At 43.3% G+C, this 16288-nt stretch overlaps 1 protein-coding gene across 1 annotated transcript in view; it reads left to right on the forward strand.

The window, feature by feature from the left end:
* Window positions 1–16288, forward strand: part of LOC115412778 (aspartate--tRNA ligase, cytoplasmic-like) — a 52982-nt gene that overhangs the window by 35900 nt on the left and 794 nt on the right. The window contains exons 9-16 of the mRNA XM_030125441.1: window positions 782–841; window positions 6010–6121; window positions 8423–8557; window positions 10370–10517; window positions 13900–14071; window positions 14601–14627; window positions 15323–15403; window positions 15587–15698. Coding sequence (XP_029981301.1) covers window positions 782–841; window positions 6010–6121; window positions 8423–8557; window positions 10370–10517; window positions 13900–14071; window positions 14601–14627; window positions 15323–15403; window positions 15587–15698 — 847 coding nt within the window. The remainder of the gene's footprint in view (window positions 1–781; window positions 842–6009; window positions 6122–8422; window positions 8558–10369; window positions 10518–13899; window positions 14072–14600; window positions 14628–15322; window positions 15404–15586; window positions 15699–16288) is intronic.

Raw genomic sequence — 16288 nt, forward strand, 5'->3', positions numbered from 1 at the left:
ACAGGTCATACCAGCCGGTCCGTCCCTCTGTCTGTCTGAGCCTTTGTCCGTCTGTTTGAAGCAGGATGTGTCCTCCCAGCCCGTGAGCTCAAAGCCCAGCGGTGGTCTGAGGAAGCCTGACCCCCGTCACCCTGGAAACGCTGGTTCCTCCTGTGATGAAACATTTACGCCTTCATTTGTTCGGTGGTTGTTGTGTGTGTTTTTTCTGTCGTTTGTCTGTCATCTCACATTACAGATGTCTTTTGTTGTCCCTGTAGTTCCAGCTGTTTGGAACAAAGCAGCTGGAGTTTTGGTTTGTTATAGTTTCAATAGTCCTCCTGATGTTCAGACCTGCTCAGAAACACATTTACACTGTGCACTTTACTGAACAGGCCCATTTCACTTTGAACAGGACACTTTACTGTCACACCTACTGTTTTTCTACCATTTTAGTTTGTATTCTTCTAATTTATTCTGTCTATTGTGTTTGCTCCTGTATTCTGTGTTGATCTGATATTCTGTTGGTACTGTCTGTTATCCTGCTGCTGCGTCTGTCTGTCTGTCTGTCTGTCTGTCTGTCTATCCATCTATCCATCCATCCTTCCTTCCTTCCTTCCTTCCTATCCTATCCTATCCTATCCTATCCTATCCTATCCTATCCTATCCTATCCTATCCTATCACACCATTTTCACTTCCCAGTCTTTAAACTGTAGCTGTAAATCGTGCTGTTGTTGAATATTTCATCATCTCACAGTGTCTGTTGTGTCTGCTGATCCCTTCATGTTCACTGTTTGTCCACAGGAAGGCAGAGCCACAGTCAACCAGGACACCAAACTGGACAACAGGGTCATCGATCTCAGGGTGAGTTGGTATTCCGGATTCACATCAGCACATCCAAATGGATTCCATCTCAGGTTGACTTCATCTTTTTACTGCTGCTGCAGCGTCTGAAATGATAGATCACACCTTGTGTCTTTTGTTTTTGTCTTGTTTTCATTTTCTGTCCTTTTCATCTTTTTTGCATCTTTTTCATTGTTTTCATCTTCTTGCATTTTTTTCTCTTTTTTTTGTCTTGTTGCATCTTTTCTGTATTGTTGTTAAGATGGACACAACCTTTACATGCACTATGTCAGCGAGTGCAAAGGTATTAACCCATAAAGACCCAAACATCCAGCACTGACCAAAACCATCGACTGATCTAAACTGTTTCATATCTGTTCATCCACTAACCCACTGTTTCTCAACCTTCTGCTGCATCTTCTTTGTGCTAACAGCCAGTGAGTCTGTGATCTTTCCCCCCTCCCATCCTGTTCTCGCCCCCTAATCTGAGCTTTAATGAACATCTACATGATCAGTGAATTAAATATAGGAAAATACCAGCTTTTCATTGGAAAAATCCAAAATACAGAAGTTTTTTTTTTTATAATAAATGGTGTTAAATCACTTTGGAAATGTTAAATATAGAGATAAAAAAAAAAATCATTTGGGAACAGCCACAAAAGTAGCACTGGGTCTTTATGGGTTAAAAACACAAATTAACTTGATCATTTTGCTACTTTTGCACCATCTGAAATAATAGATCACAATGAATTTGTCAGAAAAATGAAGGTGGGCGAGTATTCCATCATGATAGGAGGAAGATCTGGTTGAGGTGTAACCCCCCCAGTCCACTTTGGCTCACAGACAGTTATGCTAAGAGTGTATCTGCAGATCTAATCCAAGTCTATTTTATTCATATTGTGCCCATCATAATTCATAACCATCTGAAGGCATATATTTAGGTCAAGGCCTAAAAAATACTAAACAGTGAAGAAACCCAACAGAACGTCCAGGAGCAAACACAGGCTGACAGCAGGGATAAAAAATACAGTTTATGGGAGAATCGGGACCGTGGTCCAGTAGGTGGTCATCAGTCTGAGTGAGTGGAAAGAAACAAGAAAGAGAAAGGGCAACAAACACATGTAAGAGGCAACACAGTGTCTGGTTCTAGAAGCACTGATCAGGAATGTCTGTAGAGTTACAGATACCTACAGACAAAAACACTAACTATCAGCCAGGGGGGGTCCAGTAACCACTGCAGTTGGTCCACAGTACACTTTTAGCTGTTTTTTTCCATGTATGATGATAAAAAAGGTACAAAATGATGATGGAGGCATTTTTATTGAAGAGCATAAAATGTTCTTTCACCAGACTCCACAACCAGAAGATACTAGAACGAAAAACCACCAAAGTAAAAGAAAAAAAGAGTCAAATAAAAGAGCAGAGATTCAGGAACAAAAAGTACCAGATGGAGAAGACCTCCGACTAAAACCAAAGACTAGAAGGACTGAGATGAAAAGCGCAGCTGCTTTTGTCTGTTTTACTGAATTCTTGTGTTCGTGTCTGATCATGAAAAAGGCAAAATGATACTAAACATTTTTTTATGAGCAGAAATCCTGCGAGGGTTAGGTGGTTTTTGGGTTGTGGGTTTGAGTCCTGTGAAAGCCAAGGGAAACCCCAGGTTATTTATGAAGCCTGAGTTGGAGTGTCCGTCAGACTGAGGGTCCAGATGAAGTCCACCTGTCCCTCCTGGTCATGGTTCTTGTATCTGTGCTCTCTCCGTCCTTCTCACGTGAATACCGTTAAATTGCATGTGAATTGTGACCTTTCTGTAAATGAAGTTGTTTTGGAACATTACCGTTAAAGCGACTGTAACTTAATGACACAAAGCTGTCACTTGAACAGTTGGATGAAGAGGGGAACGTTCCACATCCAGTGTCTGAACAGAGGTGGTTTATGTTGATAAATGTAATGTCTCACAGTGACGTGGACTTTGGAGTTCGGGGAAGTTTTTAGAACAACGGACAAAACGTCTTAGTCAAGGTATTTGAAGCAACGGCTCCGTTAATCCCCGTCTGTAATAAAAGTTTTAGCTTTACTGAAGGAATAATAGAAAATCTGAGCAGCTTTCATGCAACGCAGTGTGAACAGTTCTACCTTAGACACTGAAGTCGAAACAAAGCAAAGCAAACCGCCGCAACCCCTGAAGTTGGAGGAAGTCAGTGTGTGATTTAATGTGCTGGAGCTGAGAGTGTGGTGCAGTGTGGGAGATGTGCTGAAGCAGTGTGAGCAGCTGTACAGAGCAGCCACAGAGCGTCTGATTGTTTTGATCTGTGCCTCCCACATGGATGATGCGTCAGGCAGGAAGGCACAAACACCGCAGCACAAAGACGTGTCGCTCTGGTCGACTGGCAACAACACCTGTTTGTGTCACACTGTGCACTTTGAGTTCACACACTGGGCTCTGTCATCAGTTTGGCACTAAAGAGCCCAGTGAAGCTGTAAAGAGGTTCCCACCACAGACAGATGCTCCAAAAGGATCCATAAACCTCCTTTAATAATAATCTAGCTCCAATGGAACTCCCCTGGAACGTGACCATCTTCAAACATACGGTGGTTCATGTTAACACACAGTAGAAAACAGAAGCAGCGTCGTTTACTATGGAGCCAATGTGCACTGGGGGGGGGGGGGGGGGGGGGTTTGACCAGCTTAGCTTAGCTCTGTTAGCTTAGCTGTGTTTTTAGACTAAGACAGTAAAACCACTAATCCCCTCTGTTAGCTTAGCTCTGTTAGCTTAGCTGTGTTTTTAGACTAAAACTGTACAACCACTAATCCCCTCTGTTAGCTTAGCCCTGTTAGCTTGGCTCTGTTTTCTGTTGGTTTGTGTCGTCAATAACTGAACTAAAGTTCTGTTTGAATCCAAAAAACAAGGTCAGAACTGTCACAGTTTAGTCTGAACCACAGATCAACAAACGGAAACTCAGCAAAGATAAGAACATCCCATAATAACTGTATGCCTTCCTCCGCTTCATCATCCAACTCCATCTGTTCATTTACAGCTGAGTCCAGTGGAGAAAACAACTGCAGCGATTCATGCTTTGGTCACTTACTTTGACTGTAAAAGTTGTTTCTTAATGGTTCTCATTCCGTCTAAGCCCTGCGATGTTAGTTTTCCTTTCTATGGTAGACCAGCAGTGACTCACTACTCCCTCTAGTGGCCACAGAAGTCCACTGGCCCATCAGTGTAACTGAATTCAGTTCATATCTGTTCAATCCAATACATTTGCATATTTAGCGGAACGTCAGGACTCTTCATTCTAAACACGCAAATGATAATTATAGGTCATTTTTAATATCTGAAAGTAGAATTTCTACATACAGGGTTCCCATGGGGTCTTAAAAAGTATTAAAAGCCTTGAATTTACAAATCTGCATATAGTACCTTAAAGTCATTTGAAGGTGTTCTATTTGATCTGGTCACTCTTAGTTCTGTTTCCATAAACTTGTCGTCTGTGTTGTGTTTAAATGTGTTTGTTAAATGTTCAAACTGCTAAGAAAGTAATGTTATTCTACTCAGTTCCAACCCGACAATTTATATTGAAATTAGGAACCAATTATCGCTGACTTTGCCCCTGGTGAGAAATGACTCTGAACAGTGGGAACAAAGGCGTTGGTGTAAATAAATAAACTTTCCTAATTCTAGGAGTCAAATTTTTTCCAGTATGACCGTGAAATAGGCCTTAAATTCTGTTTTAAGTGGTCTTCAAAAGGTCTTAAAAGTGTTCCATTTAACTTGTAGAAACCTGTAGACACCTCGTCCATGTAACCCCTTTAAGCCAAAACACCATCAGACAGATCCATGTTCCACTGATGAATGAAAGGATCTACTGTCCAAATTAGTACATGTGCACACGTCTGGGATTTTCTTTTCCAGATATTGTTATTTTTTCTCTGTGATGGATGAACAGACAAATACAGACCAGGTGTTGGACCCATGAAAGCCAAGTTAAACTGACAAAATGAAAAAAAAAACAAAAACAAAGGTATAAGATACGAAGTGCCTCGTAGTTGGAAATATATGAATAAATAAAAAGTAAAGAACAGCCAAACCCAAAGTGTCCCTAAACTAAAGCAGTGGTGCAGCCCACTGTGGTGGTAAAATATTACACTTCTGAGTCATAGATGATCTTACTATGGTTCAGTGGTTTGGAAAAGGTTTTGGTTAGAATATTTAGAAGAAAGGGACTTTCACATTTTACCCTTTGCTTCTTCTACCCTAAGAATTTAGATTAAAAATCAGGGGAAATTTTAACTTGGAGCCAGACAGCCCCGCAGCATTGTCTGCAGATTAATGAGCTCCCCAGTATTAAGACATTATTACTTTTCCAATCTGCCAAGTGCTCGTCAGACAGGGTTTGTTCAGGATTTTGGACAGACACCAGAGATGGGAAGGAGGAGGAACAAATTAAACCTTTTAATTAAAGCAGACCTATTCCGTTTGTACTGAGACGACTAGGGCCTGTCTTCATGAAGATGCACAATAACTAGATCTGTACGCCTGTGGAGAGGAATGGGAGCAACCCTGTGGTCACTGGAGATGAGGTGGTCACTTTTAGGGACGGTGGGCTCTACGTTTGGACACACTGTCACATGACTGAAGGGGGGGTGGAGCAAAGGATTTTACAGTAATCTATTGGTTTATGTGGAGTCAAAGGCTCAATCCCAATTCACTTTTTGACCCTACCCCTTACCCCTACCCCTACCCCTTACCCCTACCCCTTGGTCCTACCCCTTACCCCTACCTCTTGGTTCTGGGAAACCTCCATTTGGAGGGTCAAACAGCCCTCCCCCTTAGCCCCTCCCCTCTGAGTCATTAAAAATTGGGACACCCCTACCCCTTCACATAATGTGTAAAACAGAGGGGCAGGGGTAAGGGGGAGGGGCCAAGGGGTGAATTGGGATTGCGCCGTCTAATCCCCTCCTTGTTTTCAGTGTTTCCATTTCTAATGACGGGTTCTGTGTTCCCAGAGGCCTTTCGCTGAGGTTGAACTCATGTGTTGCCAACAAATGAATATTTCAGCCTTCGTGCGAACAACACTTTCACAGACAGTGTGATTCATTGGATTCATTACACAATCATAATAGAAGTGGAACCTTTTGTAAGTGTGGTAATAGTGCATGTGTGTGACTGTTTGTGTGTGTCCTACAGACCACCACCAGCCAGGCCGTGTTCCGCCTGCAGTCTGGAGTGTGCCAGCTCTTCAGAGACACCCTCATCAACAAGGGCTTCGTGGAGATCCAGACCCCTAAAATCATATCAGGTACAGTCTTTTCTGATCGGAGGAGTCATTAAGGGCACAGTTATCAGTGCTCCACCCACGCCTGTCCTCTGTGAGTCATCGTATGACAGTTTGATGTGACTTCCTGTTTGGTCTGAGCATGTTTTCATGTCTAACAGTCAAATGAGGAACCCCCTCATATCTGCTGTGACTGGTTTGGTGCAGTTCCTGTCCAAGTGTACAGTGGAAAAGGTATTAGACACACTTGTATTGTTCTAGACAAATGGTGCCTTTAATCCAGCCTAGTGGGGCTTTTTCACAGCTCCGTCCAACTCTCCCATCAGCTCCTCTACTTTCACTTTTCCACACTGTGCTCTTCTAATTTGGCAGGGGAGGCTTTCCTTAAGCCTGCTCACAACACACTTTATCGCACTTTATTTTCTGAAGACACCGTTCCTCTGTAGTGCTTTTGTATTGCATAGTGTCTCTCTTATCCAGGGGTAGTTTTTCTCCACATCGGGGACGTGAGGAGACTTTCTATTCCAACACATGTCTCCAGTGAAAAGTGTTTCCACGGCTGAAAGAAGCTGACTTGATAAAGCTGAGAAAGGACTGTCGGGATGCAGCTTTCCCTTTACTTCCATCTCATTGGAGTGGGAGGAGTCAACCTAAAAACTCTCCCTCCTTCTCCCTTTTTTTAAACAACTTGACACCTCCCAGATTTGACCTAAACTGCGGTGACACCCGTGGTACTTTCACTTCCCCTTTTCTTCAAGAGTCGAAGGTCGTCCAATCCGGCCTGGCGTGTCCCAGTTCAAAAGTGGCGCTCTTTTTATTTTGGCGGCATCTGTAAATCAACACTGTGTACTTTCTGCAGAAACCACATCTTCCTGTCTGCCACACACACCCATACCACATACGTTGAACAGTTTGTGCCTGTGAGCCCCCGCCCGATTTTAGACGGCACAAAAATATCAGATAATAACCTATGACGTCTGTGACAAATGGGGAAGCGCAGATGTGTGCGTCTTATGTAACTGGGCTCATGTTTTGGTAAACATGCAGGTTGTCAGGTGGGGGGTTCTGCTGTTTTGAGGCTGTATTTGCAGAATCAACACGTCCTGAAGTCTGAAGTGTCTGCTGGAGCTTCTTCCTGATCTAAAACTGTTCCAAACATGAAGCTCCTTTATCATCAGTGTTTGTACAGAAGAGTTCATGCTTCATGTGGAGTTGGTCACTGGTCAGCTCACACCTTTAGGATGGGGGGGGGGGGGGGGGGGGGGGGGGGCGGTGTGTTAAACTCATTATAATTCAGGGGTGGTACATTTGACCCAATATGGGCTGAACTGGGCCGGACCAGTAAAATACTCACATGATAGTATAGAAATAATGTCAACTCCAAACTTTTCTCTAGTTTTCGACTGAAAAATGTAAAATGACCTCATGAAAATGTTTCCATCTACAAAGTATTCTTTAAAAAATATGAATGACATTAACAACCTGAAATGTATGAATAAAAATAAGTGTAGTTTTAACAATATTATGTTTATTACAACTTACAGATCACAGTGGATCTACAAACACTGATAGTAGGGTTAGAGTTACAGGTCATGTTCATGTTTTTAACACTTTGATGTAATTTTACTTTTTTTACACTAAAACAAAGAAACATTTGGAGTTGTCAGTATTTACAGGTTATTATGATAGTATTGTACTGGTTCGACCCACGTGACCAGAAGGATGAGGAACCTGAATGAAAAGGATTCATATGTTCAGTGGAATTTGTACATTTCACAAATTCATCCCACGGGCCCTTTGGGGGTCCTGATTGGACTGTTTAAGGGGCTGGATCGAACCCTCTGGGGGTCCTGATCGGACCCTTTGGGGGGCTGGATCGGACCCTTTGGAGGGGCCTGATCAGACCCTTTGGGGGGTCTGATTGGACTCTTTGGAGGGGCCTGATCAGACTCTTTGGGGCGGCCTGATAGGACCCTTTGGGGGGCCTGATCAGAGTCTTTGGGGGGGCCTGATAGGACCCTTTGGGGGGGCCTGATCAGACCCTTTGGGGGGTCTGATTGGACTCTTTGGAGGGGCCTGATCGGACTCTTTGGGGGGCCTGATCAGAGTCTTTGGGGGGGCCTGATCGGACTCTTTGGGGGGGCCTGATCGGACCCTTTGGGGGAGCCTGATAGGACCCTTTGGGGGGGCCTGATCAGACCCTTTGGTGGATCGGCTCGGACCCCTTGGTGGTCCAGTTTTGGCCCGTGGGCCGTATGTTTGCCCCCCCTGCTTTAGGCTTTCAAACTGTGCCTTCTTGTGTAAACGCTGTGTGTCGTCCTGCAGCTGCCAGTGAAGGTGGAGCCAACGTCTTCACGGTGTCCTACTTTAAAACCAGCGCCTACCTGGCCCAGTCTCCTCAGCTCTACAAGCAGATGTGCATCTGCGCTGACTTCGACAAGGTCTTCTGTGTCGGTCCAGGTAAGCTGGTGTCCCGTCTGCCCCCCCCCCCCCCCCACACACACACACACACATATTTGTCTCACTTCTATCAAACTGCGTAACCAGCAGCCAGGGTGTTGTGAAAGAGCGTGGGCCCTTTAAGCCGGATGACAGGTTTAGAACGGCTCCAAATGCATGGAGGTTGTTAAAGTTTAACAGAGCTCCCTCTTGTTGCTTGTTGACGTGGTCAGATTCGCCGCCGTAGGGGTTGGCGTGTTAGTGACACAATGGGACCAGTAAAAGACTTTATGGAGCTGTACTGGGTTACGAAGCGCCGTGGGCTTCAGAGGTAAAATAACACAGCCACCGTCGGACTGAAGACGCAGCGTGGATGAAAAGGTTTGACAGAAACACAGCCTATAAACACCCATGTTTTCCACATGGTGTCTTTTATCTCACATACGTTTGGACAGTATGCAGAGCCAGTGTTCCGCAGAAACAACCCAAGTCTGTGTTTGTTCCACTTCAGTTCAGCAGGGAAAACCAAGGGGCTTCAGGTCAACACTGTTTCTACACCAACACTTTACTGAGCTCTGTCAGCTCCATCCAGGCTGAGGCGGTCAGTTTAGGTTCAGCTGTCCTCGAAGGCTGTGTCCAGGCGTACTGTATGTAAACATGGAACCACAGTCATGTCATGGATGAACGCAGGACTGAGGCTGAATCTGCATCTGAACACAGAGAGCAGAATAATGCCTGCGCTGTCCAAAACCATCCATATGCATGTCTCTGTCCACCAGTCCTCCATCATTGGGACATTATCTGCCGCTGCACGTTTCATACATTAGATGCTTTCAGCCGCATGTGGTCGGAGCTCACACCTGCATATACTGGAGCTGTAAAGAACACACCGCCACATTTGGCATTTTAACACTTAAACCACAGAGGTGTTGTACAATAAATCCTACAGCACAAACAGAATCATCTTTATTTGACACGTACATAAACACATACAAGGAATTCTCAGATTCAACTTATTAACATTCAATCAATAGACCTGAGAGATTGAAATAGTGGTGTTTGGTGTTTGCAGCATTAAAAAAGGATAAAATGATCAATAAAATGTATAAAAGTCAAATAGAAACAGAATAAAAACTACCCAAACTGTTAAATTCTCTCTCTTGTCTTGTGTCTGTAGTAGATCATAAATAATCTTAGATAATTGTCTTTTTTCCTCATTCAAAGCCTGTTAAAAGTATAAAAATACATGCATACCTAATGAAGAGGAGCAGTGAACTTTGAAACACATCAATAAAAATAGCATTTGAGTTATAGTTCTTGTAAATGAAACTTTCTCATGACAGGTTTGACATAAATATGTTGAAAATACAAATCCTATTACTGAGACTTGCACAGAAATCAAAGGTAATGATGGTTCATAGTAGAAGTTACACATCTCATAATAGCTCCTCAGTCAGAACCATCTTTATTTGCCAAGTACGTTAACGCAGACAATGAGTTCTTTACTGGTAGATGTCGTCTCTGCTAAATTATAAATACAAGATATAATAAAAAATGTGAGAAAAGAAAAGTAGCTGTCTATGTATATATAAATAGAATTGTATGTAGCTGCTAATTGGAAACATTGTCTTGGTAGATGTTCTTCCATGTCTTCAGCATGAAAATGACTGAACCAACACAAATACGCCTTTAGAACTCGTGAATTATCAGAGGACAGGGCTGAGGTCAAAGGTCAGATGGAGGCCGATGTGACCTTCTGATCCGTTCAGGTGCACAGATGGTCTCCATCACCCCCCGGACGTCATGGGGTTGATATTAAATCTGACGTTTCAGTTTTCAGGGCGGAGGATTCCAACACCCACCGTCACCTGACTGAGTTTGTGGGTCTGGATATTGAGATGGCCTTCAACTACCACTACCATGAGGTCATCGACTCCATCACCGACACCATGGTGCAGATCTTCAAGGGCCTGAGAGACAAGTAAGATCAGGATGGATGCTGTTTTTATGGTTGATTGACAGATGTGCAGGCGGTCCTTGTGATTCCCACTTCCACAGGGTGTGTGAAATCCACCCAAATTCCTGTGAGCTCTAATGACAATCACACTGAAATGTGATGAAAATTACACGTCAGGAGAAGCTCCTGCTTTGTTTGCCCGTTTGACACTAGAGCTGAATTTTGACAGGATCAATTCCGAGGCTGGAAATTCACTGGAAGGCAAAAAAAAAAAGAAAGAAGTGGAAATATTGTCTGTCTCAGTAGAACTACTCCTGCAGTTGAATCCAGATTAATTGTTGTCACCCACCGCTGTCAGCTCTGGCAAAAGTCAATGATTTTCACTCATTCTGTCAAGAAGGAACTGGGGAGACGCCATTGTGATGGGGCTTTACTGCCACCTAGTGGTGGTAGTGAGTACTGCATATTGGATCAGCCGTAAGAGACAGATTTACAGGAAAAAGACAAATAAGATGAAGAATCAGCAACGAGTTAGGCTGCGACTATTTATGTGTAGAGTTTAAAATAGAAACATCTGAAGTGTGTAAACCTGTTATTAACAATGAGTTTTAATGTATTTGCATCTGATCATCACAACAGTCTGACTAAAAAACAACACTGACGAGAGAGAGAGAGAGAGAGAGAGAGAGAGAGAGAGATCTGTTCCCATTACACATAACTAACTGTTGGACCTCGTGGCCCCTCCTGGTCTCGCTGACCTGGTCTCGCTGACCTGGTCTCGCTGACCTGGTCTTGCCCAGACCACCTTAATGACAGACTAAGTTACTGCAGGTCTTTTTAACCACCTGTGGTCCAGAAGTTAACTCCACCCACTTCTGTGTCTGTCTTCAATAAAATGTTCCATCATTTTCATTTCATTTTCAAGACAACACACAAATCCACCCCCCCCCCCATGTGATCCAGACCCAAACCACCTCAAACAAACCAAACACAATGGAGCAGCTTTAAAGGCCACTCCCTCCTTTCCATCCTCTTTTATGATCAAATGCTCTGCATTGTGTAGATTTTCTCACATCATCAATGTTTTTGTCCCATAAGATGAATGGAAGACGACAAAAGGGACAGATAAAGGCTGTGGTTGTGATGGGGTGGGTGGGTGGGCTTTTATGTCCTGCAGACAGGTGCAGCCCTGACCCTAACCCTAAAAAAAGACAGGTGCAGCCCAAAACCTGGTCCCATGGTGTGACACATGACCCACATTCACTAAAACTGTATGAAACAAACCAGTGAAGTATGGGCAGGGAAAAGGGATCATACTGGGGTCATATCAGGGGTCACACCAGAGGTCAGGGATCATACTGGGGGTCATATCAGGGGTCACACCAGAGGTCAGGGATCATACTGGGGGTCATATCAGGGGTCACACCAGAGGTCAGGGATCATACTGGGGTCATATCAGGGGTCACACCAGAGGTCAGGGATCATACTGGGGGTCATATCAGGGGTCACACCAGAGGTCAGGGATCATACTGGGGGTCATATCAGGGGTCACACCAGAGGTCAGGGATCATACTGGGGGTCATATCAGGGGTCACACCAGAGGTCGGGGGTCATACTGGGGGTCATATCAGGGGGTGATACCAGGGGTGATATTTACCATCAGGGGTCATATCAGGGGTCAGGGGTTATATCAGGGGTCGGGGTCATATCAGGGGTCAGGGGTCATATCAGGGGTCAGGGGTCATATCAGGGGTCAAGGGTTATATCAGGGGTCATATCAGGGGTCATGTCCGGTTCCATATCAGGTTCCACGTGTGGCCCTTCTGAATGACGTCGTCCGTCTGATTAAACTTGCGACTGTTGTTCCTCTTTTCCACTCGACTGGGTTTCCTTTGTTGATGCTGTGACTTTTCCATTTGACACATCACACAGATCTGCATGTACGTTGGACTTCAGTCACACATGGTTTGGCCTCAGTCGTCTGTGAGAAGACGAAAATGAAACAGACTGACGGCTGTGACCAGGCCCTGACCGACCAAAGTACTGCTGCTGCTGCTCCTATTCTGCTGATATTTACTGTATTTAGTTCTGCCTTTGAATTATTTCACCCTTTAAGTGGTAAACATCCACTGACCTGAACTGACCTGAGCCGTTCAGATCATAGCCATCATACATTAGTCACACATGAACATATGTGGAAGAGCCTTGAACATGTTCTCTGTTCCTGTTTCTGAAATGACTGATAATGATGACTAACAGTACAAGTCCCACGCCTTGGGGTGATGTCCTTTAAGGTCAAATCTCAAAGGGTTAAAACGATGTGAAACAGATGAAATGTGAGGATAATGTTAGTTTCACTCACTCAGTTTGAACTGACGGTGCTGTGTTCGTCATCGTCTCCATTATTCAAACCTGTTCTACACAACCACTGCTCAGATTCAGCTCAGACTACATCTGTTTCATCTTTGGGTCTGTGTCAACAACGTTTATTCACAGTTTGGACAAATTTAGATTTTTGAATATATGGTGATTTTTTAAAATAATAATAATAATAATAATAATACATTTTACTCAGGACACTCATGGTCACCATACAAAGTAGTTAAATAAAGACAAAATTACACACATATATGTATAAAACACATAAATAAATACATTTAAATATTCTAACTGTTCCTTTCCTTCAAATGGTTCGTATGTTGATGGTTTAGAACATGTAAATGGTTCCAGATATCAGTCTAGGACAGGGGTCACCAGCCCTGGTCCTGGAGGGCCACTATCCTGCATGTTTCAGAGGTTTCCCTCTCCCAGTCCACCTGACGGTCGTTATCAGGCTTCTGCAGAGCCTGATGGTAGGTCTGTCATTTGAAGCAGGTGTGTTGGAAGAGGGACACATCTAGAACATGCAGGATACCGGCCCTCCAGGACCAGGGTCGGTGACCCCTGGTCTAGGACAACCTCACACATTCAACTGGGATCGATCCACATAGAACAGGACGCTGACGTACAGGGACGTTGGTTCTGTTTTTTCTACTGGTGTTTCAGATATTTTATTTTGAAGCTTTGTCATAGTACAGGTTTGAGATCCCCCAATTGATACATTATGCTTCATTTTTAACATCAACACAACACAACAAATGCACATTCAGAAATAAACAGCAGTGATAGAGTGAGAAAAGAGGAAGGAAAGAAGAAGAAACAAGAAAGAAACTACAGGTGACAGGAGATGGTAATGGTAAATAATTGTGTTAAGTTCCAGTAAATGTGATCATGTAGAAATGGTGTCATAAATAAGTGATGATGAGTGTGAGGTGGGTGAAGGTGGAGCCCCGCCCCTCACACGTGTCCTGTTGAATGTGTGTGTGATGAAGGTCAGCTCTGCCTCATGTTTGCGTCTCGTCCTCAGTTTCCAGACTGAGATCCAGACGGTCAATAAACAGTATCCCAGCGAGCCCTTCAAGTTCCTGGAGCCCACCCTGAGGCTGGAGTACACGGAGGGCGTGGCCATGCTGCGAGAGGCCGGCGTGGAGATGGGTGACGAGGATGACCTCAGGTTCAGAGCACCGAACCCTGGGACCGTGAACTCATCCAGTAAAGCACGAATGTTTACAGAGGAAGGAAAGAACAGAGTCATGACACCGATCAGCTGAGCGTCTGATGACCAGGGTCTGACGGCAGTTTATGGGCGGATTTAGTCTGGTTTCAGTTTAGGTTCAGTCACAGTGACACTGCCGTTTATTTATTGACTTTCAGATCAGGAAATTATATTGAAACTCTTCGTTTTAGATGGAGTGTCTTTGTAAAGAGCTTTCAGTCCATGTCCTGGTATGTGAGGACACCGTACATACACACACTAACCAGGACTGTGGGCCCATGTACGGATGAACCTCTGTCATTGTAAACCCTTGAGTCACATTATTATCCCCATCTGGAAATTCAGTCTGTGCATTTGACCCATCCTACTACCTAGCATTAGCATTAGCATTAGCATCCGTCCACAGTATCTGTGCACTGACAGCAGAACTGTAAATAAGTCACAGATGGACCAATGGGACGCCTGCAGTCCAAACCCTGTGTTTTTTTCTTCTACCGCACACCCAATGAAAGGCTGCGGGCCGCCTCGTTAGGGAAAAGGTAATGAATTTCCATCAATTCTGCATGTATTCACTTTGTCCAAATGGAATTTATCTGCAATGATCCTCTGTTCTTACAGTAACATTACAATGGAATATTTATATGATATTTATAGAAATGTACCAACTGTCAATACTATTAATGTAGTAAATATTGTGTGTATTCTATTTTATGTCTGTTTGGATTTATTCTATTTTTAGTTTTAGTTCACTCTATTTCCATTTTCTTATTTAGTTTTTACTTTGGTTTTATATTTGTCTATTCTTATTTTCTGACATATTATTGGTTATTCATCTTGTTGGAGTAGCACTAATATGACTGAACACACAATGACACTAAAGGCTGTTCTGTTTTCTATTCTATTTCTATTCTATTCTATTCTATTCTCTTCTATTCTATATCTATTCTATTCTATTCTCCTCTGTCTATTCTTTTCTCTTCTGTTATTTTCTATTTTATTTCTCTCTATTCTCATAGTTGGATTTGAACTCCTATTAATTACAAATATGGTCTGTAAACTGAGTGTTAAAAGACATTTTTCAAATGTATCTGAATCAATTTGTATAGTTCGTTATAAACAGTTTGTGGTTGTTATATAATGTATCTGTTCTATGACTCCTGCAGACGTCTGCTGCTGCTATTCTATTCTATTCTATTCTATTCTAACCACCCTTCTGTTGTGTTTTTTTCATCAGTATGACACAGATTTCTATGTGTTGGACAAATACCCTCTGGCTGTTCGACCCTTCTACACGATGCCTGATCCCAACAACCCTGTAAGACACACACACACACGCGCACACACACACGCACACACATACATATACACATATATGTATATATATGGTAAATAGCGTAAATAACTGAGAAACTAAAAACTTGAACTTGGACTTGGACATGGACTTGGACGTGGACCAGTGACCTCACAGGTGTCACTTCCTGTTGTTTTTTTTTTCCAGAAATATTCCAACTCTTACGACATGTTCATGAGGGGGGAGGAGATCCTGTCTGGAGCTCAGAGAATCCACGACGCTCAGCTTCTGACTGAACGAGCTCAGCATCACCAGATCGGTGCGTTCAAGTGCCTTCAGCTTTACCCCTTCAATGGGTCTCTCTCTTTTTTTCTACAGTTAAACACCATCATTTTGTAATAACCCTTTTCCTCCAGTCCCTGAGGTCTTCTGCTCATCAAACACTTCCAACAGATTCTTCTTAAAAAGTAGATGATTCACATTATTACAATATTTCATGTTGTGATACATCATTTATTGCATATTAGCTTTTATAATTCTTATAATTATTTAACCACACACTTTTATCAGACACTATAATGTTCAGTTTGCAGAAAAATACAAGGTGTTTTTAATAATAGTTTAGAAGTTGGACATGTGTGTTTTCATGAGTCAGGGAGGTGATGTACAGATGATTGTCTCCCTCTATTGGCCACTAGTATGAATTACAACAGCAGGCCTTATTCACACACCTGTCCGCTCTGTTCACGGCTTTTACTCGGAGTCTGACTCTCAGTCCAGATGATCTGGGTATGTCACTCTTTTTCGCTCCATATTTTCAACAACAACAAAAATGCCAACCTGAAAGTGGGTTTAGAATTTCAGAGTTAAGGTTCATCTTTCCTTTGAGCCTTAAATAGACTTGTTGTT

Source organism: Sphaeramia orbicularis, chromosome 21 (assembly GCF_902148855.1).
Source record: "Sphaeramia orbicularis chromosome 21, fSphaOr1.1, whole genome shotgun sequence".
In the NCBI taxonomy this organism is placed as follows: domain Eukaryota; kingdom Metazoa; phylum Chordata; class Actinopteri; order Kurtiformes; family Apogonidae; genus Sphaeramia; species Sphaeramia orbicularis.